General features: G+C 43.0%; 2 protein-coding genes across 3 annotated transcripts; one reads left to right on the plus strand and one right to left on the minus strand.

Moving 5' to 3' along the window:
- Nucleotides 1-1,710: 1,710 nt before the first annotated feature.
- On the plus strand, nucleotides 1,711-17,909 carry phf3 (PHD finger protein 3). 2 transcript variants are annotated; one of them, XM_018749605.2, is made up of 17 exons: nucleotides 1,711-1,784; nucleotides 3,083-3,159; nucleotides 5,193-5,458; nucleotides 7,272-7,397; nucleotides 7,781-9,212; nucleotides 9,621-9,897; nucleotides 10,500-10,617; nucleotides 10,944-11,061; nucleotides 11,153-11,309; nucleotides 11,678-11,794; nucleotides 12,619-12,747; nucleotides 12,838-12,976; nucleotides 13,102-13,291; nucleotides 13,417-13,555; nucleotides 13,705-13,794; nucleotides 14,190-14,385; nucleotides 15,544-17,909. In XM_018749605.2, the coding sequence occupies exons 3-17, from the start codon at nucleotides 5,221-5,223 to the stop codon at nucleotides 17,463-17,465; spliced, it is 5,388 nt and encodes a 1,795-aa protein (XP_018605121.1). In that variant the 5' UTR covers nucleotides 1,711-1,784; nucleotides 3,083-3,159; nucleotides 5,193-5,220; the 3' UTR covers nucleotides 17,466-17,909. The 2 variants fall into 2 exon arrangements, with proteins under 2 accessions (XP_018605121.1, XP_018605123.1); XM_018749607.2 differs by having other exon boundaries at nucleotides 7,802-9,212.
- Nucleotides 17,910-19,436: 1,527 nt separating this feature from the next.
- Nucleotides 19,437-22,123, minus strand: LOC108932739 (protein eyes shut homolog). The gene is made up of 3 exons (XM_029250849.1): nucleotides 21,973-22,123; nucleotides 20,841-21,002; nucleotides 19,437-20,584 (listed from the first exon to the last, which is right to left on the minus strand). The coding sequence occupies exons 1-3, from the start codon at nucleotides 22,121-22,123 to the stop codon at nucleotides 19,437-19,439; spliced, it is 1,461 nt and encodes a 486-aa protein (XP_029106682.1).
- Nucleotides 22,124-23,782: the final 1,659 nt, after the last annotated feature.

Genomic DNA, 23,782 nt, shown 5'->3' on the forward strand with positions numbered 1-23,782 from the left:
GAAGACTTGAAAAATTAAAAAAAAAAAATATATATATATTATATATATATATATATATATATATATATATATATATATATATATAATACATGGGAGAAATACATTTTCCAAAGCAATGTAGATCTTGGAGAAAAATACATTGACTGCATTACATCAACAATTACAAGGCAGAAACCACTGCTAACAAAAACAAACATGAAAGCACCTGGATATCTCTTTTGGTTTCTCTGTATGTTCTGTGGCATCATTTTGAATGATCTGGGTCCCTTTGCATCTGGCTAAAACCAAGCAGCATTTCAAAGCTAGAGCCATCTATCAAAAATAAAGCATGGTGGTGGCAGTGTGATGGTCTGGGGATGCTTTGCAGCCACAGGAGCAGGGCTCATTGCTTTCATTGAAGGAACCTTGAATTCCTCTTTGTTTCAGAAAATTGTAAAGGACAATGTCTGGTTACCTCTTTGTGACTTGAAGCTGAAGTGCAGCAAGACAACAACCCAAGACACAGAAGGAAGTCAGCATCGAAATGGCTAAAAAAAAGGCTATAGAATGGTGTAGTCAAAGTCCTGCCCTGTATTTGATTAAGATAATGGTGCAAGACATGAAAAGAGCTGTTAATGCTTGAAAACCTGTAAATGTTGCTGAGGTGAAGTGTGGCATAGAGAAACTGGCCAAAATTCCTGAGCAGCAATGTGAGGCCCTGGTTAACAGTAACAGGAAGTGTTTAGCTGGAGGAGTCATGGTAACTAGAAGTGGCACAACCATTGACTGTGAAGGGGAAATTACTTTTTCACAGTTATGATTTCACATTTAATCATCATCCATAGCAAGGAAATAACATAAATATGCTGCTAGTGCAACCTTTTTCTCCTGTCGCTTCTGTCTATCATTATTAATGACTGAATGTCCAATTCATGGTTGCCGTAGACCTCTCCTGGAAGTAAGGCATGAGGCAGGGCGCGTGCACGCACACGCGCATACACACAAAACTAAATTAAAATTAGGAAACAGTGAGTCCACAGCAATCTATTTAATTCCAATTGCTGATCGATATTGATTTTTTCTACATATATTTTCCACACTGACTTAAATTCAAGGACCATATACTACTGCATTGAATTCTAAAAAAAAAAAAAAAAACATCGGGTTGGCATACCAATAACCAAACAATAACTCTGGTATCTCTAAGCTCTCCAATAAACTTAAGGAATACTCTCTTTTTCCACTCCTCATAAATCCATAACTACTCTCCAGTCGCTGTGCTTAGTTAACGAGGCTAAGCACCGTTATAAAACATGCCGGAAATTAAAGGTTGCAAATGATTGGCTCCCGCAAGCAGCGGGTGGAGTCTCAAATAACGTTTGTTGGCAGTGCCGCCCACCAACATACGTATTATCTTGCAGGAAATGATTGGCCAACATGAAACGTGGGCGGTATTTCAAAATGGGGCTTATTGGGTTTAGCTGCCAGCCAGCGGAACTTCGCAGCAGATGTTTTTTTTTTTTTTTTTTTTTTAGTTAGCATTTCATTCTTCTGTCTATCGTAAAAAGACAGTGTTTTCAAGACACTGTCGACGGGAAGCGGCTGACAACCAATGGAGCTTTACGACACATCTCTACAAGTTTGCAATTGATTGGTTAAGCAAGGAAGGGGCGGGATTTAGGTGCGGCTTGTTGGGCAGCTCTGCCAACCAGTGGAGTTTGAGAACGGATAAAAACTTCCTCCTGCGAGGGCGAACCCAGCTGCTCGTCCCGAATGGCCACCGTCGGTGTGAACGGCGGCGAAAGGTAGCATTCCCTTCAAGTGACTCCGATAACCCCACCTGGGCTAGTTTCGCCACCGGTAGAAGTCGGTGACGTTTATGTATGTTTGAGGGCTGGAAAAAGGGTGTTTAACATATACAGTTCGTGGCGGGGAACGAGTGTTTGCGCGCGTCCCCTCCCCGAGCTTTGGTGGAAAGCAAGGGGGCGTTAACATGGCCGCTGCAAACAAACTCCAGGCCTACGGGCTTTATTAAGATGAGCAGAGCTCAGTGTCTGCGCTGCCTTATTTTCAGGAAGCGGCTCTACGGCTCTGTAGACGTATGCGTTCGTGTCTCGTTCGTTAGCGATGGATCGGTGCTGTTACGCTCCACATCTGGTAAGCGTGTTTAACTTCCCCGCGACGGTGTGGAATCATTAAGACCAGATTAGACTGAGGCCTGCGCGAGTTCGAGTAGCAGACGATCTGCTCGATTTAATTCCTGAGTATCTCTAACGCTGGGTCGCCTGCTTGCGATTGGATGGTGTCGTATTTACCCAAACTAGGTGACCGCCGCTGTGCTGAACTACTGTTTTTAGTGTGTTAGGGGGAGCGAGGCCCTCGTTTTGATAAGCGGCCTAGCGAGCGCTGTCAGTGTGGGCAGCTACTAGCGCCGCAGCTAACAGATTAGCTTCATCCCACTTCGCCTTGCTTGCGTTTCGTATCTGTAGTGGTATTTTAGTGCCGTTGGTGTTTCTATCCTCGTCCTTCTGTGGACAAGGAGGAGCTGACGGAGCACAGTTCGTAAATTTAAATTGGGGAATATCGTAATGCTGAGCTTAATTAGTTCGGAAACTAGTTTTTGTGCCATTCCTGTCAGGCACTGTTAACTTGTATGGGGGCGGGCTGCCGCAGAGGCGCGCACGGATGTCCTCGCACAACTCCGCTGGCAGCACGTGCCGCTCGTTAGTTCGCTCGCGTGACCCGCGACAGTTTGCGCGCGCGCGCTCCCTGTTCGGTGCAGCGGCGAAAGGGTTAACGACCGATTATGGCGGCGGAAGAGTTTCTCCTCGGGTCGCTTGGCTACAGTGGGCCGCGACTCGACTGTAGCTCGTCACACCGGCGTGGAGATCTCGTTTAATTCAAGCGAGTCGCCCGTACTAAACTGATACGGGCACCAGTTGTTTCACCTGCGCTGAATGGTTTCCATAGTTGTATCAGTGGCCTTGGTTGCCACTACTACTATTCCATTGTTCTGATCACAATACAATAGCTTTTATGGGTAAGACTAAAAGTGTACTTCACATGTGGTTTCTGCCACCTCTCCCCTCATTCTGTTTTTTAGGTCTTTTAAGAGAGGTCCAGGCTGCCTGAATTTTGGATGTGACATGAAGAAGCATCAAGATACAAGTGGTCGACACGGTATGTTTCAGTCCCCTCTCTGGACCAGGGATGCCTGGCCTGTCACCGAGGACACAAACCTGAAGATTTGTTTGTATCGGCAGGTGACTTAATTGGGGCTGTTGCCTTGCGGACTTCAGGTTGCTGGTTTGAGTCCCTCTCCTGCTTTGATGCCTTTGAAATTTTTTGCCATCGATACAGCAGAAATGCCTTCCTGTGTAAATAGTGATTCTTTAATATCACTTTTCCAATCTGAATCTGCATTTATGGACAGAACTTAAATGTTGAAAATGGAAGTGCAATAGCATCCTTTTTCTTGTGGAAAAGGAAATTCAAACCTGCTGTTAATTTGTATGTGAATTCTGTATGAAGTACATGTATGGGGGGGGGAATAAAGTGAAAGCTGTGACTTGCCAGTGGTGTTTCAGTAAACTGGTGCACGGGCTGGAATGGCTCCGTCTTCAGTCTCATGAAGATCCATAGAACTGGCACATGCTCTGGCTCAAAGGGGTGCTCTCACTGGTTGCAAACCCACTGATGCATCCAGGCTTAACAGGATACAAGTAAAATGGGGAATCTGCTCTCCCAACTCATGAGTGGGTGTTGGCACATGCTTTGGTGGGAAACTATAATATTTGGGTTGTGATAAAGTGCAAAGTGTTTTGTGTTCAACCTGCCTTGCTGCTGGTGCCTTAAATTCAAAGGTGTAATAATAGAAATAACTTTCCTGTTTAAGAATGAGTTGGAAAACTTTTTGATTTTTTTGTCTTGCTGTAATACAGTAGAATATTGACTGCTTTCAGGTGTCCTTGTTTGAGTCCCATTTCATTCCTGTATGTACACAAACCTTTCTTTACACTCACTATCAAAACTCCCCATTCTGCACTTATACTGCTAGGTAACAGCTGTACTTTGTGGTCTTCAACTCTTCTGTAGAAGACAGCATTTGTCTTTCAGAACTTCTGAAAAGCCTATTTGTTGCCCTGAGGCCCTTTTCATGTAAAAGAAGGGACTTCCTATTTTAGCTGGCAGCTCTACAGAAGACAAGCATCAGCTTGGTGCCAAGGAGGTTTTTAAAATGCTCAATTTTCTTTGCTTTCCCTTAGTTGTCTCCACGTGCATGACACATTTTAAGTGTCGTTCAGTCATTCTGCAGTAGCCAAGCTGTTTGGGGGATCATGTAGCATGAAAATGTTACTGTGTGAATGTGGAATTTGCTAATAAATATACTATAACTTAATGCAGTGTGTGCAGTTACTCATTTAGTGAGTTTAACTGAATAAGGTGAGTTTGGCAGTACATTTACATCCGGGTTCTATACTGCTGGCTTTTGCATGAAGCGCCTATAACACTATCTCTAGTAGGGGTGCTTCTGTTTTTGCCCTCCTTTCACTAAAACCTCACCCACAATGCCTGGCAGGTCATTTTAGGCCTAAAAATTAAGATGAATTTGTCTCTTTCTTTGTGCCCTGAGGGAATATCACAAACCTAAGCTACGCTCTGCTTATTTCATTTTTACCCTTGAATATCTGTTCATTTACATGTAAAAAATGCTTTACCTATATTCACATTTTATATATGGATGAGATTTTTTTCATTTTACTTTTCAACTTGCATTGTTTCACAAATAGTGGGAGATGAAATAAAGGTTCAAATGCATTTTGAGGGAGACCCAGTCTGTTTGCTATATGAAAAGTAAGAGAATGCAATTGCCATTCAAAAAATGATCATTAGCCATTATTGAGCTGATGCCTTTGTTCAAGACACTCAGTCTTACATTTGTACACTAAGCTACTTGCAAATTATTTACAAGTTGCACAGTTATTTGGGAGTTTATACATGTAAGCATTTTTTCTTTTCTGGATCATTTTAGAGTAAATTCCACAGTCAAGGGTACTAGAGTAGGAGCAGGGATTGAAAACCTGGGACTTTCTGCTGAAAAGCAACAGTTCTAATCAGTACATTACCTGCTGCCATTATGTTTTTTGTTTTATACACTTTTCAGACTATACTTTTCAAATGGTAATACAATTTTTTTTTTTTTTTTTTTGCAGAACTTGCAGAAAAGGAGCAGCAGCATTCATGGATATGGTTGACACCTTTAACCATTTGATTCCCAGTGACCAGTTGGAAGACTCACTGACACTTGGGCAGAACTTGGAAAGTGAAGCAAGCGATGAGTTTGGAACGAATCAGCATTTGCTTGGGGACTCTCTGAAGAATATGCTTAGTGACAAAGATCCTATGCTTGGATCTGCGAGTACTCAATTTCATATCTTGGATAACGAAGATGGTAGCTTTGACATTGCCGATACAGCAGGTAACCACCGAGGAATGCTGAGATGTCCATACTTGATTTTAACTGTTGGATGCTGAAATTAAGCAAATGAATAATCCTTCATGTGACGCCATCTCAAAAATGGCTCAGGCTCCATTCTTAAACGAGGAGAAGCAGCAAATGCGGCTTTTTTATTTGGTTCTTTGCAGTTCATGTTTTATGCCATTTGAAATATGCAATATGTGCCATTTAATTGCTAAAATTGATTTTGTCCTGCTATACTATAACCAAAAGTTCATTCAAAAATTTACTTGAACTCTTGTGTACTGCTTTTGGATTGTTTACAACTGTAAAATCGGAGCATGCTGTAAGATGTCTTAACATACAACACAGTACCATTCATTGATGGACAATTTATGGTTGCTGCTGGTCGCTCGAGTTAGGTTAATGTGACAAGAGTGAGGTTCCTAAAAGTTCCTTATTCTAGTTGCATTATCCCTGGGGCTTAGTGTACAATTTTTACTTTTGGAATTGTGTATTGGTGGCACTGCAGGTAGCACTGGTGCATTGAACCTGGTGGCCATGGATTTCGGCATGAATTTGAGTCATACTCAGTCTTTGCAGTGTTTACATGTTCTCTCTGTGTTCGTGTGTTTCCCCCATGTGCTCCACTTTCCTCCCGCAGTACAAAGATATATCGTGTTTCAGGTGGATTAGTGACTAAATTGCTCTTTGTGTGTCTGTGTTTGAGTGAATGAGTGTATTTTACATTGCTCAGCTCTATAGATGGGTGAATGATAATTTAGTATGCAGGATTGTAAATTGCCTTGGGCAAAAGTGTCAGCTAACCACTAGAAATCTAAGTTACTTTCCAGGAAAGCATCTACTAAACGAATAATGTTAGAGTTGCGTTGCTTAAAAGCAGTTGGAATGTAAACTAGTAATTCAAAAACTACTGGGTTAAAGGGTTTGGCTTCCTTGCATCATCCATGTGTCCAGTCAACTCTTGCTTATACAGAACTATCTTGTTTGCATTTTGTACTTCGTTTCCAGCTATATCTGCTCTGCCTATGTGTTGCGCACGACACATATTAGTCAACTTCTATTCAAGGCCCTCAGGACTGTCTGACTTTTTCCCCCACTGTCTACCTACACGGTCTGCTTCATTCCCTGCTATCTTCAGCTGCACATTGTCTTATTCCTTTTCCCCTGCTCCTTGTCTCTCTCAGCTGCCAAGTGCTGGCATTCGGGACAGAGCTGCGCTGACACTATTTTTCAGGTCCGAACTTTACTCTCTTCAGAGAAGTTGTTTTAGTAAAACAGCCTGCTTTCTTTTTCACTTGCGTACAGTGTTTTTTGAGGTGTAACTAGAGTTAAAATGACAGTTTGCCTTAACCATTACACCTTTAATTCTGAGTTTGGTAGAAAGTGAGAATATAAATATGAAACTTGAGGTAAGAAATTAAAGAAATTGAGTTCAGACTTTTGAGAACTGACTTTTTTCCAGTTTGTTTGGTTATCGATAGAGTGAGTACACTTCATTCAGGGTTGCTGTGGTTTGTAAGTAATCTGAGAAGCACAGGGCACAAGGTTATGCAGGGTACGTCCCAGTATTAAGACACATGGTACATGAAGCCGTACACCAGTCCATCACAGGACAGTCTCTCTCTTTCTCTCTCTCACACACTCACATGCACACACATTTTGAGCAATTTAGAGTCACCAGTTCATTTGATACACATCTCTTTGGACTTGAGGGAGGAACCTATATCCCATCATACAGCCCAGGCACTGAGTTACCCATGTGCCACCACCCCTCTCGTAGTTATTCTTTATGCCGTTTTTGTAATTGCAGATTTAGAGATAATGAGTAAGTCCGAAGGTGCCACGAGAGGTCGTCTGGGTGGTCCCAAGGGGCAAAAAGGAAAGCCAAAAGGTGGCTCTCGCTCACCAAAGAAATCTTCATGTGCTGTGGAGCAAGGTATGTCAAATGAATCTGTTTATAACTTGAAGTTGAAAGCCATGTACTCCATATTAAATTTGCACTTTTTTGCAAATTTAATATTCCTTTCCTTGTAATATTTGCTGCTTTAATCTTCCATATGTAATGTTTTTCTGTCTTAAATGTCTGTTTTTACCCCCCATTTGTTTTCCTTCCCTCTCTGTATCTCACCTCTGAGTTATCTCTGTCTTGTATTTAATGGAAAACCCAGTTTTGCTATTTACACTCTCTTATTACAAAATCATTCTGCAGATGTCTTTTACTATCTCAGTGTGTTGTGCAAGCATTTTTGAATTGTGGCATTGCTGAATAAAGAACATTTCAGAAAAAAAATAAAATGTTAATTACATGTTTACTTTCAGTGGCACTTTTTTCCCCTCCAGAGCCTGAAAAACGCAGAAATTCACAAAACAGACGCTCCTCAGCTGGAAGCAAGCCGGCTAGTAGCAAACCCCCTGGAACGCCTGCCATGAAAAGAGCTAAAAAGCAGCAAGAGGAACCGACTGAAGGTCAGGAGGACCAGGAAGATGCCCCCTTGGATACCAAAGAACCACTGAAAAGTGTGGCAGGATACAAGGTTGGCCCATCCATGAACCCTGTTGTGGTGTTGAAACGTTTGACTGTTACTGTGGGGGGATACAAAATTGAGCTTCTTCCAGGACCTTCAAAAGCACCTGCAACTGACAGCAGCACTGTACCTTCTTTAGATTTCCCAGAGAGTACAGCCTATACTACAGAAGGCTTGGACTTTTCAGGGACACATGATGAAACTGCAGTTGTGCCAAGCTCTAGTGTAGAAGCAGTAGAAAATTTGAGCTCTGTCCAAGATGTTGGCACGTGCTGCACAGATGCGCCTTCGGAACTAGGACCTTATGTTAACCCCAATGAAGTGCAGGATGGCTCTGGGATGCTGTTAAACAAACTTGAAAGCACTCCTGAGACTGAACAACATGAGGAAATGGATTCAGAGCAGCCAGATTCAGGTAACATCACCATGCCTAGCAGTGGGAGCAGAGATGGAGAAGAAACTGTCCATCCCATGCCAACCAACAAATCAGGAGCACTTGGTACATCTACTGGAAAAGAAAGCAAGGAGCAAAAGGGTCCGGCTAACAAGAAGATAAAATCAAAGTCTTTAGTGTCTCCTGCCAAGCATAACAACATGGCACCTAATAGTTCAAACAGAGCAGGAACAGGGTTGAAGACACCTCTTCCTAATAAAACAGTCAGAAGTGACACCCAGAATAGTCCATCGCTCAAAGTTAAGCCAGTCCCTGTCGCCAAAAGACGAGCGGAGCATCTCAAAACATACCCGCCTTCCAAAATGCAGAGGATGCAGGAGAAGCAGCCAGTCAAGCAAGATCTGGGGCTTAAATCACCCGATGCATTGAATGTTGGGGTTAAAAGGCCTCTCCTGCCAAATGTCAGTCCAGACGGAGCCCGGAAGCATCTACCTGGAATGCAGGCCAAAAATTCCAAGTCCCCATACTCTCAGCTTGGGTCAAGACCACAGAACCTGCCAGCAACCATGGCTAAACCTGTCCACCCCCCAAGCCAGCTCTCGGAGGAGGATGATCAAGAGAAGCTCAAGGCAAAAAAGCTGGAGAAGGTTATGCAGAGACAGAGAAGCAAGAGTACTCGAAGCCTGTCATTGGATGAGCCACAGCTCTTTATCCCAGATAATGCTCCTGTGGTCAAGAAGGAAGCTCATGAAGCTGAAGATGCTGCTGAGAGTGAGGCTGTTTGGGATCCCAGCAAGCACTGTGGCTTTTGCAAGAAGCCCCACTCCAACAGGTAAGTCTGCTGCACTTTAATGCAGTTGATAAAATAGTTTCTTTGGTCAGGTCCAACCTGGAGAATGGACCTTTTCAGATTAATTGGCATGAAACTGACCCATGAAATTAAACTTTCATGGTATGCTCACCAAGTTTGCAAATCAGACAGTTTTTATTAGTGTACATATATGCATATCTCATGAAATCATGTGAATATATATTTAGCTGACACCTTTTTCATCCAAGGTGACTTTTAGTGTTAGATACACTGCCTACACTCAGTCACTCATTTACACAGCAATTTTTAGAAAATACTGAAATATTTATAAAATATTTTAGAAAATACAAGTCCTTGTCAGGCTGTGTAACTATGATGCTTTTTATTTTATTTTGCTACCATTATTAATAGTGAATTGTGTATGTGTAGGTTCATGGTGGGCTGTGGTCGTTGCGATGACTGGTTCCACGGGGAGTGTGTTGGGCTTGACCTGGCCAAGGCCCAACAGATGGAACAGGAAGACCAAGAGTATGTGTGTCTTAAGTGCTGTGCTGAAGAGGATAAGAAAGTTGAGTCTGAGACTGATGGACCATCTCCTGCAGAAGGACAAGCTAAACTTGAATCCCAGGAGAACAAGTCTGCTTATAAACATGAGAAGCTCAAACACCAAGTGTCTGCTCCGGCAGGAGAACGACATTTCAGAAAGGTGAGTGGGTCTCATTTGCAGAGTACACACACTTTGAGCTGTAGTCCTTACATGGATGGGGGAAAATGAATTGTGGTGGTCATAACTTTTATGTAGTACATGTTTAATATGGTACAGAGAGAGTTACCCATATTTAATGGACCTCTCTAAACCATTTCAGTCATTTTTATTACTGTCTAGACAGGAGCTTGAAATACTATATTCTTTTGCCATGTCTGTGGTAGAATGGTACATTGTGCTGCAAAATTTTCATGGCCCTTGTTTCAATGGTGAACTCATTGTTTCCCTTTTTTGTTGCTTGTTTGGTTCATATCTTTATTTAAAAATACAAATAATTTTGTTCTCTCTAGCTAATCGAGCCATTGACAAGCAGTATGTTCAATTTCAGCTCAGATGAGAATTATTTCCCCACTTTTTAAGCTACTAAAATTTTGTGATAGACTTGATACTCTTGTCTGCTGTCCTTAAATACAGCATTTATAACACAAGCACCGTAGTCATCCCCTCCCACTGCTGCTATGTTATTTCACTGAACCCATGTGCCTTTGCCTTTCACCATCTTAACTATTGTAATTGAACAATTAAATTCTGTTCTGTTGCAGCATTCTGGAGAAAGAAAGTCTGTAGAAGATCCTGAAAGCAGAATGGTGGCGGTGCCTGAACTGAAAAGTGGCGTCACAAGACAGTCGTACAAGTCAGGGGAGTCAGCACAGAAAAGTGGTACGCAAAGTTTTTTTTTGTAAATCAGAAACAACAGAAATAGGTCAGAGCAACACAGAAACAGAACCAGTATACTGAGAAAATGCAAATACATACAGATGTAGGCCAATTGAGTGCACGTGCAGAAGGTCACATTATGGAGCAGGGGTGGTTATGTAATTCTGAGAAGTTCCAAAAGGTTGAACAGATCTTCCAGAATTCATTCGAATTGTAATGGATTTCAAATGTTAATAGTTTAGTGGAACAAAGCATGGGAGATTTTTGTTTAGTTATGTTTTGTCAGGTCTCCCTCTGCTCTTGGATGGATGATTTCTGTTCTGTCTCAGGTGCGCAGGATCGGCAGGGAACGAAAAAAACAAAGTCTCCTTCTGCGTCCAAGATACCCTCTGTTGAGCAGATTAGGAAGAACGTCCGGGAGTCCCTGAAAGACATCCTCCTAAAACGGTAATGTGAATGAGAATTACTTTGGTATCTAGTATTGAGTATGCGATAAAGGAGTGAACTATAATGGGATTTTTTTTCTGTTTCTCCCCAGACTTAATGAATCTGACTTGAAAGTTTCTGCAGAAAGGGCTTCTCACGTTGCCACAAAAACAGAGAAAGAACTGTTTGCCTTCTTCCGGGACACAGACAGCAAATACAAGAGCAAGTATAGGAGCCTGATGTTCAACCTCAAAGACGCTAAGAACAATGTACGGTGATGCTTTTGTAAAATGCTTGACGTACTAATAAAATGTTAAGCATCTGTGAGTTAGACTGTAATATATGCATGGGGTGTAACATCTTGTGCTGTGTATCTTGAATGAATGTGTCTGCTTTACTGTGTAAGATTTTAAAATTGAAGGGCTTTATGGGAGGTCAGCAGTCGGGCCGTTTATTATATGGTGGGAAGCTTAGGGAAATGTTTTGTAAATATGGAGAACCCACACAGTATATTGGGCAAATGTCGTTCATTTGCAAATGGGACAAATGTCAGGTCTGTAGTCCCAATTCATACTAAAAAGTTATGGTTTATTATTAATAAAAATAAAGTATTGATCTGTTTATCCATACCCTTCAGGTTTTATTTAAGCGTGTTCTGAAAGGTGAGATTTCTCCACACCATTTAATCCGGATGAGTCCTGAAGAACTGGCCTCTAAAGAACTGGCTGCCTGGAGACAGAGGGAGAATCGGCATGTAAGTAACCCTTTTAGAGGGCATAATGTTTTATTCACAGAGCCCCTCATGAGTTCAGTGATGTCATATTGAAATAGTTTTATTTAAAAATGCCTGAAGGAACATGGAGTGATTTTATTGGATTATGCTGCTTCTGTAGTATGCTGTTTTAAAATGGGTTTTCATTCACCTCTCACACTAAGAAAAGTTATAAACAGGTTCTAGTTATAAACTTGTAATGATAGAATAGTAAAGTGAAAAAATATATAAATGGGTAGTTTTACACTAAGTAGCTTTGCAGAAAGTGTCAGCTAAATGAATAAATGTAAATGTCTGGTTTCAGTATTTTAAACTGGCACCCCGTGGGTATTAATCTTATTTGGTTTACTGAATTAATGATTGTCTGCATTAGTTTAATAAACATTCAAATTTACAGTGATGTTTGTAAAAAGTGGAGAAATTTAAATGTTGTTCAAATGTTTCAATAATATTGGTTGAATGAGTGATCTTGACCTACTGTAAACATTTGGTCGTTCCTTTTTTTTGTCGCTGATTGTGCGTTATACCTGTTACATTTTTTCTGCAAAGCAGCTTACAGTGGTACAGTTATTTACCCATTTACACAGCTGGGTAATTTTACTGGAGCAATTTAGGGCAAGTACTTTGCTCAAGGGTACTACTAGCTGGAGGGGAGTCAAACCTGTGACCTTTGCGTCCAAAGGCAGCAGCTCTAACCACTGCGCTACCAACTGTATTAATTATTATATTTGTGACAAGAAATGTTTTAGGTGCAGTGTTAAAATTTGCATTTTTTTTTTGTCTCACAATTGCATTTGCTTTATCAGACAATTGAAATGATAGAAAAAGAACAGAGAGAGGCAGACAGGCGACCCATCACCAAAATCACCCACAAAGGTGAAATCGAGATTGAAAACCAGGAAACAGTCAATGAGCCTGAAGTTATTGATGTAGAGGTAAGATGAGTGTCTCTCTTGGCTCTGTAGTAGAATTTATAGATATCAATAAATCCAATAGTTGATCATCACATCTGGTCATTCATTCAGCCTGAGCCGCCGTCAAAAGTGAATGAAGAACCAGAAATGGCACCACAAGAACTAGAGTGGGAGAGCACTAAGGATGCTAAAGATACAACAGCACACCACAAGACACATCTTTTTGACCTTAACTGCAAGATCTGCACAGGTAATCGGTAAACTCTGTCACTGTTGTCTCCCTTTTCTTTTATCGTTGTACTGTAGCAATGGGTTATTTAAAATTTAATGCAACCAAAGTGTAATTTAGAAAACATGGTGTTCTCCACCCTGAAGGACGAATGGTTCCACCTGTTGAGGACACAACCACCAAAGTTGTGAAGGTGGCTACCACAGTTGCACGGAGGCAGTCCAGCACCGATGGAGAGGCTCAGAACGTAGTCCCTTCTCTGGGAGATGAACTGTCTCTCAGTACAGTGGAAGAAATCCTTTCCAATCCTAAGGTTTTCTCCCCTGTAGACGAGAGGTAAGAAGTCGCCCTCACCTGCTTGTATATTTAACTTTAATTTAAAAATACAAGATGCGTAATGTGAATCCCAAACCAATTTTAAATGTGCTGCTTTATCTGAAAAGTGGTGCTGATTGTTTCAGATCAAGTGGCAAGGAAGATGAGACCACGTTCCTGGCTCGTCTGGAATCTCTGTGGAAGGGTTTTGTCAATATGCCCTCTGTGGCCAAGTTTGTTACAAAAGCATATCCGGTTTCAGGTGCTCTGGATCACTTGACCGAGGCAAGCAGAAACCCCTGCATATTTTCATTGTAATAGTTTGAAAATGTACAAAGTGTAAGAGAGTACAAAATTGTTTAACACAAAGGAATGGAAAAATTTAGGAAGAATTTTAGGGTTTGATCAGTACTTTGTTTTTTCTTTATGATTAGGATTTGCCAGACAGCATCCAGGTTGGTGGGAGGATCTCGCCGCAGACAGTGTGGGACTATGTGGAAAAAATCCGGGCTTCTGGAACAAAAGTGAGATTGTGCTGCAGTGTCTTTTTTGCATTGATTGTGGTGCAGTCTGTTTTTATACATGACTATACTGTATCATATTAACTCTTCTATGCAGTCTTAGTTTTGCCATTTTTGAAGCCTTTTTAAATTATGCATCTCCTTGATTTGGATAGAAAATTAGTTAAGATAGTTCAGATGAATCTCGCACTTTATGCTTTGGTGTCACTGCAGATTCATGATGGTCGTGGTGAATTTTTTAAAGAAATAATTTCACTGGAGACTAGTCTGCTCTTATGTAGGCACAGTAAAGGTGTTTGACTAAGTTACAATAATAAGGTGAAGACATTGACAGATATGGGGGAAATATTCTGTCTGATCTCTGTATGCCTTGTTTGAACAATTCCTCTGCCCTTCAGGAGTTGTGTTTGATTCGCTTCACCCCCGTGACTGAGGAAGACGAGATTTCGTACACTCTCCTGTATGCCTACTTCAGCAGCCGTCGACGTTATGGGGTGGTGGCCAATAACATGAAGCAGGTGAAAGACATGTATCTCATTCCACTGGGAAGCTCTGAGAAAATCCCACATCAGCTCGTTCCTTTTGATGGTCCAGGTAAGGACAGTTTATTATATTTTGTATGTAAACCTCATTAAGAATTCATAGATATTCATTTTTAAAGTTCGAGTCAAACTACGGCAGTCAGAATTTCACAAATGTCAGTTTGGCACTACCTGTTTATTTACTAATCATAGCTGAAATACATTGTTCATAGTAAGACTTGCCATCTCCAGATTAGGGGAGAATAGGGATGATCATATGAATTTTTTGGATATTTCTGAAATATTTCTTCCTTGAGCAACTGAAATTTGATGAAAACAGTGTACCTCTTTCTACTTTGAATTGATTCTGTAACTAATTAAGACATAAAGCCCTGAAGTGTGTGAAGCACAGCCTCAAATGTTAAAATTTACCCAGCAGGCATTCATTTCTGTCCACCCTTACAGATATACATTTTTAGATCTGTATCCCTCACTGTTCACGTTACAATGCTCTATGGTTTTAAATTATGCCATATGTTAGTGAGCATGTCTTTGAAAACTTCCTATAAATATATCAGAACTTTTTATTTTTTTTTTTTTAACTTGGTCTTGGGTGATTGTCAATGTAAGTATTTCAGGTTAGTATTTAAGATAAAGGTAACCTTACGTGTGCATTTTGAATTTTATTTAAGTGATTGAGATAAATTTTTCTAAAGTTTTTTCCAAGAGTGCCCCTTTTATTAGCTACTAACTTTAGTAATAGCACTAATAGCATTGGATCCCCAGCTGTTGTAGCACTGAGCTGGAGATGAGCTCAGTGCACACGTGGCAGAAATTCTCTGAGTTGTCTGAATCCTGTTGGTTGGTGTGCTTGGTTTCTGTAGTTTTCTTTTCCCTTTTGATTTTTGGTGGGTTATTGCATTGTGCTGGTTCAGCCTTCCTGTTTTTTACTGTAACCATCAAAGTCATCTTCCTTGGTCCTGTTTAGGGATATAGATGCACATGTTAAATACCTGAGCTGTCTTTGAGGCTCTAATGGAATAAATATTGTGGTCTAGACTGTGATTCAAGCTGAATTTAATAAGTTTAATGGGGTTTGTCATATTCATGGTGAAATAGTCATACTTTTAGCTTAAAAATTCTTTATACTTTTGTTTGAGGCTTTAAGTGCTCAATTTGGAAGAACTGTGATGTTTAGATTCTGCTCTTTCTTTTCTTTCTGGTTCTACAGGGTTGGGAACAAACCGGCCAAACATTCTCCTGGGGTTAATAATTAGACAGAGGGTCAAAAGGGACTTTGGTGCAATAATGCCCGTGGACATTCCTGAAGCTTCCATTGCTAGGCTCCCTCTTGAGAACCGAGCAAAGTTTGATTCCAGTAGTGAGGCTGTAGGCCTTAATGAGAAGGACTATTTGAACACTCTGAAAGTAACACGCACCACGGAAACCGTAAAGTTGCAGCAGTTGGCCACATGTGAGGACAGGCCGCAGAAGCATTCCGTGGAGGAGGAAGAGGCCATTTTATCCACAGATGCGAGCTTACAAGAGGCAGCTAAACCGCTGCGCTTTCTGCCCGGTGTGCTGGTGGGTTGCGAGGGCCAAGATGCAACAGGAAAATCTTCAGCCACAACTGATGTTCCTCAGAGCTTACTTGTCAGCGCAGAAAAAGAAGGGGACAAATCGGCCACAGCCGGTGAAGAGGCAGGCAAGGGCAACGGCAATGGCAGGAGCCCAGTTTCCGGAGGTTTGCGGCTGGATCGCTTCATTATAAAGAAGAAAGAACCAAAACCAGCAAACCTTGAGTCACAGTCATCAAGCAGTCTGCATAAAGCACTTGGTGCAGATGACTCAGGGGGTAAAGGAAATGTAGGGGACTCAAGCAATGCCAGCTTAGCAGCATCTGTGAAAGAGATACCACGTATTTCAAGGGAGGAGCAAAAAATACCTGTAGGTGAAATACAAGATGTTTCTTCAAGTAATTCAGACTGTTTGAGCAAACAAAAGCTGCCAGAGGTTCCTGTGACTGTGTCAGATGCAGTTGTCGGATCGAGTGTAACTTACAATCCCAAAAGTCCAGTAAAGAGCCCCGGGCAGCCTGTGAGTAGAATTCTGAAAACCAGTATGACGTCCTCTACTCCTGAAGAGCACGATGTTTCTGATTCCAAATGTGAGAAAGTGGAAGAGAGCGGTGCTGGGCAGGAGAAGGTAAGCTCCACTAGCCAATATGTTGCAGAGGAACACACACTTGCCCCAACAACATCTGAACACACAGATGAGCTTCAAACTGAGCTCCATCCAGCAGGGGAGGTCCAAAGTATCGGCACCATCATATCTTTTGATGCGTCACGGTCCAGTTGTCCTCCCACCACACCGGCAGCTGTGTTCTCCGAAGTGCAACCAGCAGTCCAGGTGTTTCCTCCCGCTCCTGTTGTCACTGCAGGATTCCCATACCAGCAACCCCCAGCTGTAGGTTTACAGGCCCAAAACAGCATAGCACCTCCATTCCCAGGCCTCCACCAGCAGGCCATTCCAGGTTTTAGTTACTCCAGCCCTCCCCCAGTTGGATTTCCCCTGCCGGGTCCTTCAGGTTTACACATGAATGCGCCTTGGCCTCCACCTGTGCCTCCAGCCATGCCGCCTCCTGCCAGCAATTTCCCGCCATCGCATCAGGTGCTTCCTGGGCTTCCCTTACCATTTGAACCTTCTAGCTATGCAGAGATGACAAAGCCTGCGACTGCGACCAAAGAGAAGGGACCAGAGCAGGAGTACAGTGACCCTTGGGAGAGGCAGCCGAAGCAGACCGAGGCCGATTGGCACAAGCGGGACAGCGGCGACAACCACGGTAGGCGGAAACAGCACAGCGAGTCCCACCACGAGCGGAAGAGCAGGCACCATGAGCGGGAGCATGGTAAACACCGGGAGCGCAGCCACAGCCGTGAGCGCAGGAGCGGGGAGCGCCACCACAGCCACGAGAAGCACAAAGACGAGCGGCGGCACCGAAGCCACAGCGATAGTGAGCGCCACCCAGAAAGGAGGAAGGACAGGCATCACGACGATGAGAACAGGCGCAACGGGGGCAGGGACAAGATCCGAGACAGGGACAAGGACAGGCACAGGAGAGAGTCTGACTATGACAGAGGGAAGAGAAGTTGAATCAGGTCAAGACGCTCTGCCACATGATTGTTCCAGCTTCCTTGTACATATTAGAACATGGTCAGTGCTGACGTATCCCTCAGAATCATTTCACGTTGAAGATGTTAAATTTTTGAATATTCAGTTTTGTAAATGGTTGTACATTTGTAGTTTTTTTAAAACAAAAATACTTTATAAATTTCAATTAGTAAATTTTAGAGATGAAAATGAAAATTTTAAGATGCCACCAGAGGTGGCGAAAGCTTTAACGCATGAAGATGTAGCTTGAGTGTGTTCTTTACACTGTTTGTACACAGAACACATTGTTAAGCAGTTTGGTTAAGAAGGATCTATGCTGTTAAGAGAATAGACAATTTCTTTTTGCGAGGGATGTGCAAAAATATATTAAGAAAAGCAAACTTGTAAGTAATTTGTCTGATGATTTCAAAAGTTTTTAAAGTAAACTTACCACTAATTTTTTTTTTTTTTTTTTTAAAAATTTGTAAAGATGTCTGTGTAAACTCTGGCTTGTCTTAGAAATGAAGTGTGCCTTCTGTGTAGTGTTTATGTATAGTTGATAATAAAGAAAATCTTTTTATTATGCATTTTATTATTCATGTTGCATGGTACAGTTGGGGGTTTGAACCTTGGTTTTGTTGTTTTGCCAGGTGTTGGTTGAATTTCAAATATTTGGCCATGGTACCCCATGTTACCCAAATCTGGGTTGGAAATGGGTAAAGGTGTGTGCAACTATTGGTTTGATGAAGCATGAATGATGAGGTTGTCAAAATGATCCTTTTTACCAGGTAATATCTTTCTAAATCTTTTCCTTGGCTGTGAAATTCTTTTCTTATATACCGAGTTTGCGTTAACATTGCTTTTTGAGAGAAGTATCAGTTAAACGCATTAATGCAAAAAGATTTAAATGTTGTTGACTCCCCCAACTAAGTTCCATTGATGCATATTTTAAGAAATATAATTCTTCTCTTTGACTGATGATGATTGGTAATTTCTGTGGCATTGGTATTCTTGAGAATGAGGTGGAATACTGGACAAAAGTTTTGAGTATGCTTGCTGAAAACTAGTTCACCCAAGACCCATTTGGTTAACATGGTTGATGAAGAGACGAGGCTCAACGTCTTCCTTCTTCTGCAGCAGTTTCCAGAGATGTAGAACATTTGTGTTGCTTTGCTTCTGTCGTTTGTCTCATACAGGTGGTGCTCAGCGCGCAGGTGTGCTCAAACTTTTGACTGCTACTATACATAGAAAAGATTTCTCTTTGAGTGTTCTTGATGCAATCATGACACGCCGGTATGTGCATAACCAGTCAAGGAAAATGGGTATCTATATGTGTGACATTTATATATTCATTTAGCTGACAGTTTTCTCTAATGCATCTTACGGTTAACCTATTACCGGCAATTTACCCATTTATAAAGGTTTTCTTTCATTTTTTTTTTAATTAAAAAAAAAAAAAACTGGAGCAATAAGTACCTTGCTTAGGGGACTACATCAGGAGGTGGGACTTAAACCTGTGACCTTCAGATCCAAAGGCAGAATGTGTCTGAAGGAGTATAATCGTAATAAGAGCTGGACTAACACCTCCAGAACCTTGCTGAGTTCCATCCTGAAGAAGGACCACTGGTGGGTTTGAGTACAACCGCAAGCTGTCATGCATTTGTAAGGTAGAGGCGACTGACCCTGGAGCCCTCTTCCTAAAACCCGTTATTAAAACTTAAATGTTGTAAATAAAACTGCAAACACCTCTGTGGGTTTTTCTAAACCATCTAGCAATTTTATTGTTTACAAACACGTGTCTTCAGTATTTTTTTTTTTTTTTTTTAATGCAGTTGAATGTTTTAATTCTGGCCGGGACAATATTTAATGGCGATGTTAGTTATGTTACCACTAGGTCACATTATGTGGTGAAGCACTTAGAAAACATACAAGGAACGCGACTGGCTGTGTGTTGTGATGGATGGACAAACACTCTTAACCGTACACTTTCTCCCCATAGATGTTCAAGTCTCTCACTTGTCCTACAAAACCCTTGGAGAACAAGCCGTGTGTTACTTCCCATGTCTGCCTGTGCGATTCGAAACCCCCCAGGTAACACACACCGCCGTAATTCATGGCGACATAAGTCTCGTAAGGGTCCACGTCCTCAAAGAGCACCCTGTCCCCATCGAGGAACACTTGTATGACCGTCCTGTTGTGAATGACCGACACGCTCTTCCATTGATCACAACACGCTCTAGTGCTTCTCAGGACAAAAGGGACCGAAATCCTTTCCCCAAGATTGATGCCAATTTTCAGATGGGTGTCTTGAAGACCCACTGCTAGATAGTCGTCGTCGTCATCTTCCGCCTTCCCCATCCACAGAATCAGCCCGTCGCTCGAACTGCTGGTGAAATTAAAGGAAACCTCGGTGTAGGTCAGGTTCCTTAGATGATACTGAGGGTCTACGTATCTCAGATATGAACTTCCTGCAAAGCTAGCAGCCATCGTGGCGCTCATCATCTCACAGTGCCTCCCTTCCCATCCCAAAGAGCACGCGCATGTGTACGACGCCGCGGTGACGTTAGGAATACACGAGGCGCCGTGCTGACAACGGTTGTTCAGGCAGTACACCGACCGTTCGCATGTGGGGCCGCTCCAGAGAGGAGGACAAGCGCATCTGAAGGCCTCGGTGCCCACAGGGTCGCATCGGCCGCCGTTCCTGCACACCCTGTGGCCGCACGCTGTGCCGTCGCAGTCCTCGACGTCGGCGCCGCCCAACGCCCCTTTCTCGGTCAGCTCCAGTTCGCGGCCGTTCACTACGACCTCGCGGATGCACCCGCTGAATCCTGCGGGCTCGTTCTCCACGGCGCCTCTGGAGACAGCATCCAGAGCGGGAACGCCCCCCACAAAGATGTGCGTTCCGACATCGAGTGCCGTCATTCCCTCCTCAAAATCGGCCTCCGCCTCTTTCCCATCGAGCGCTAGGTATCCTCGGCGTCCGGCTCTGCCCGCTCGCACCGCGTGCCAGGCGCCGCCGTTTCTGTCCACCCGCTCCTCCGAACGCAGCGTCACGGTTCTGTCGCCCAGGTTGTAGCGCAGCTGCAGGAACCCGGCGCTCAGCGACACGCTGAAGAAGTCACCTGGTGAAGAAAAAGTCGGGGGAGTACTTTACATGTGACGCCCATCAGTTTACTCTCAGCACGACAATAATAACAGAGTAATGGTAATAACAGTAACTTACAGCACCTTTCATACAAACTTCGTAGCTCAAAGTGCTCTAGAACGATCAAAAAATCCACTAGTAAAAATAGGATCTGGGGATTCAAACTGGTGTGTGTTGGCGTTCATAAGTAATACTGCTCCCTTACACGGTGTCAAAATTTGGCTTTCGCTCACCTGCTCGAGGGCTGAGATGCTGCGCTACGTAGAACAGGATGCCTTCCGGTGACAAAGTCTTAAACTCCATCTTCACATCCGTCCTGCGCCTGACGCCCACGGGCGGGAAGGACATCCACGAAGAGCGGCTGCCGTTAAAGAACGGGTCGCTTAGCGCCACGCCTGAAACGGCAGGAACATCTTCATCCTAACGGTGTCCGCAACGCATCGAGAAGAGTCGGAAAGGTCTTCTCAAGAGACGTTAAGATGATATCGACTCAAATCGGTCGTTCTCTGAGCATTTCGATGCCACAACCAGGTGCTGCATATACATCCTGCGCAACATCCACAGGATCCTCCCCTATCTCACAACAAACTGTACGCAGCTCCTGGTCCAGGTCCATCCCACCTGGACCACCGCAACTCTCTCCTGTCTGGTCTTCCAACCTCCTCCACCAAACCTCTACATCTGTCGCAGAACACTGCTGCACGAGTCGTGCTTGACCTGTCGAAAGGCTCCCGCGTATCCTCCCTCCTCGTCTCTCGGCATCTGCTTCCTGTCGCTGCCCGGATCAGAATCAACACTCTGGTTACGGCCTACGAAACCGTCAATGGATCTACAAGACCTGATCGCTCGCAGCACCCCAACCAGACTGCTACACTGCTCCACCTCTGCCCGCTTGGTGGTCCCACACACAGGAAGTCCAAAAATCAAAAGCACAAAGGTTTTTGGTTCTGGCGCCGATGTGGTGGAATGACCTCCCCTCCCCCACTCAGAACTGCTGAATCTCTCTTTACATTTCCATTCACCTGTTTCACACTCACTTCTCCACTCATCTAACTGGTTTCATTCCCTTCTCAACTGAATGTCCTGCACAGAATACAAACCTTTTAAGTATATAAAAATAGGGAAACAAAAGACAATGTACATTAGTAACCCTAAGCACTCTTAGTATAATGAGTGTAAAATATGAAGATGAGTAATTTGAATAATAAATTGAAAATCATGAGGTTACATAAACTACAGATCAATACATAAAAAATGGAATGATAATTATTGGATTACTCAGTACGTGGAGGCTGTAACACTACAGCGCTAGGTTTAGCGAAGAAGGAGCTGTAGGGAAGGCTCGGCAGCAGGTTCGAATCTCACTCCGGGGGGGTTCCCGGGCAGCGAGGCATCTCCCTTTACAGTCTCCGCAGCGTTTGTTTGGCTGAATGCTGCGCTGGGCGAAGGCGCTAGTGGAGTCTGCTTTTTTTTCTGCAAGCTTGGCAGCTGCCTGTGAAAAGTCCTGCTGACGCATATCGACTTAAAACAGCGGTTTGCTGCCTAAACAAACGCGCTCCGAGCAGGGGTCCCCGGGTTGGGGGGCAGGGAGCGTCTGGTTCTGGCGGTCCTGGTATTCATGGGAAGGGGGAGGTGTTCTGTGGCGTTGCTGATGGGAGACCATGGTTGACATGGGTCGCAGCCCAGCCAGGGATCGCACCTGGGGCCCAGTGGCATCCGAACAAAAACCTTCGCGGGAAGTACAGCAGCGCAGCGATCGCAGCCCAGGAAAGCCCTGTGCCCAAAACGTGCATGAAAAGAGCGTGAGGACAGACCTTGGTGGCAGTGGTGCCCTCCGGTGCCCAGGGGACACTGGCACCTGTATCCACCCGGAGTCGGGATGCAGGTGGAGCCCTGGGCACAAGCAGGTGCAGGTTCGTGCTGGGCGTCGCATGGAGACGTCGTCTTGGAGCACAGCGCCCCCTTCCATCCCAATGGGCAGCGGCAGCTGGCAGAGGCAGAGACGGACAGAATGAACAGGAGGTGGGGTTCGAGTCCTGGAGCGCAGGGTCCCGCAAGGTTTGTAGCTTCTAGTTCAGCTTAATGAGCCCCTCTTCTGTGGTTCGACCCTCGTGGTGATGAAGAAAACGACAATCTTCAGTCATATCAATGTGATATTAGGTATTTCAGTGTTTTTAGTATAAGGATAACAGTGAGCATCAGTTATTTAATCATTCTTATTCCTTCAAAAATTCTTTCATAATTAAAGTAACTCATTCATCTGAATTTCATATATTGTACTTTTTTTGAGAGTTTAAAAAAAAAAAAAACTCAGTAGGGACTGTGTAGTAAGGCAACACCCTGATTACGTAAACAAATTAATACAATGCTGCTGCTACTATCACAATCGGTAATAATAATAGTAATAATAATAATAATAATAGCAGCCTTCAGTCTGAATTCTACAATTCATTCAAAGGCCAACTCAGTACATTAATTTTTTAGTATTTTACAAACCCAACACCTTGGGCAGAGGAATTTTCACAGTGAAGAATAACAACAACTGTAAATCACAGAACAAATAAATTCCATGAAATTCACAAAGGAAGCTGAATGATGACATATTAAAGAGTTCAGAAACTTGGCTATACTGCAACTTTCACAAAAGCACTTTGTAAAATGTCTAAAGACCTCCCCTCTAAACTCTTTATCGATAAAAAAGCGTAGAACGTTTAACTACCGATCAGCGACCCTGAGAAAACCACAAAAAAAGAAAGTTGCCTTATTTCGACATGTTCAAAAATGGTCAAATCTTCGTTTTCACAAACTTTGTCTTTTGAAAACTGAGGAAAACACTGGGAACTCTGGGACTGTAACCAACAACCTTTTAGCAATTATGTTTCAATAAGTTCATTTATGTCTTTCATTAAACCTAAAGGCTGCACTGTAATTAAACCCTAGAAATCCTGTGTTGTGAACAGCGCCATCTAGTGGCCGCACTTGATTTCTGCAGCTATTTTAAATAGAACCACTATTAGTGTTTAAGTATATAGTGTATGTAGGTACTGTATATAAGCACAGTACTGTTCAGTCTAGTACAAGAGGTCTAATCTGTATATTTACCCCACATATGGTATTATAATATAATATGGTTTTCCAAACCATTGACTCCCTTTCTTCTGTAAAGCTGTGAAAC

The sequence above is a fragment of the Scleropages formosus genome, chromosome 4 (genome assembly GCF_900964775.1).
Source record: "Scleropages formosus chromosome 4, fSclFor1.1, whole genome shotgun sequence".
Taxonomy (NCBI): domain Eukaryota; kingdom Metazoa; phylum Chordata; class Actinopteri; order Osteoglossiformes; family Osteoglossidae; genus Scleropages; species Scleropages formosus.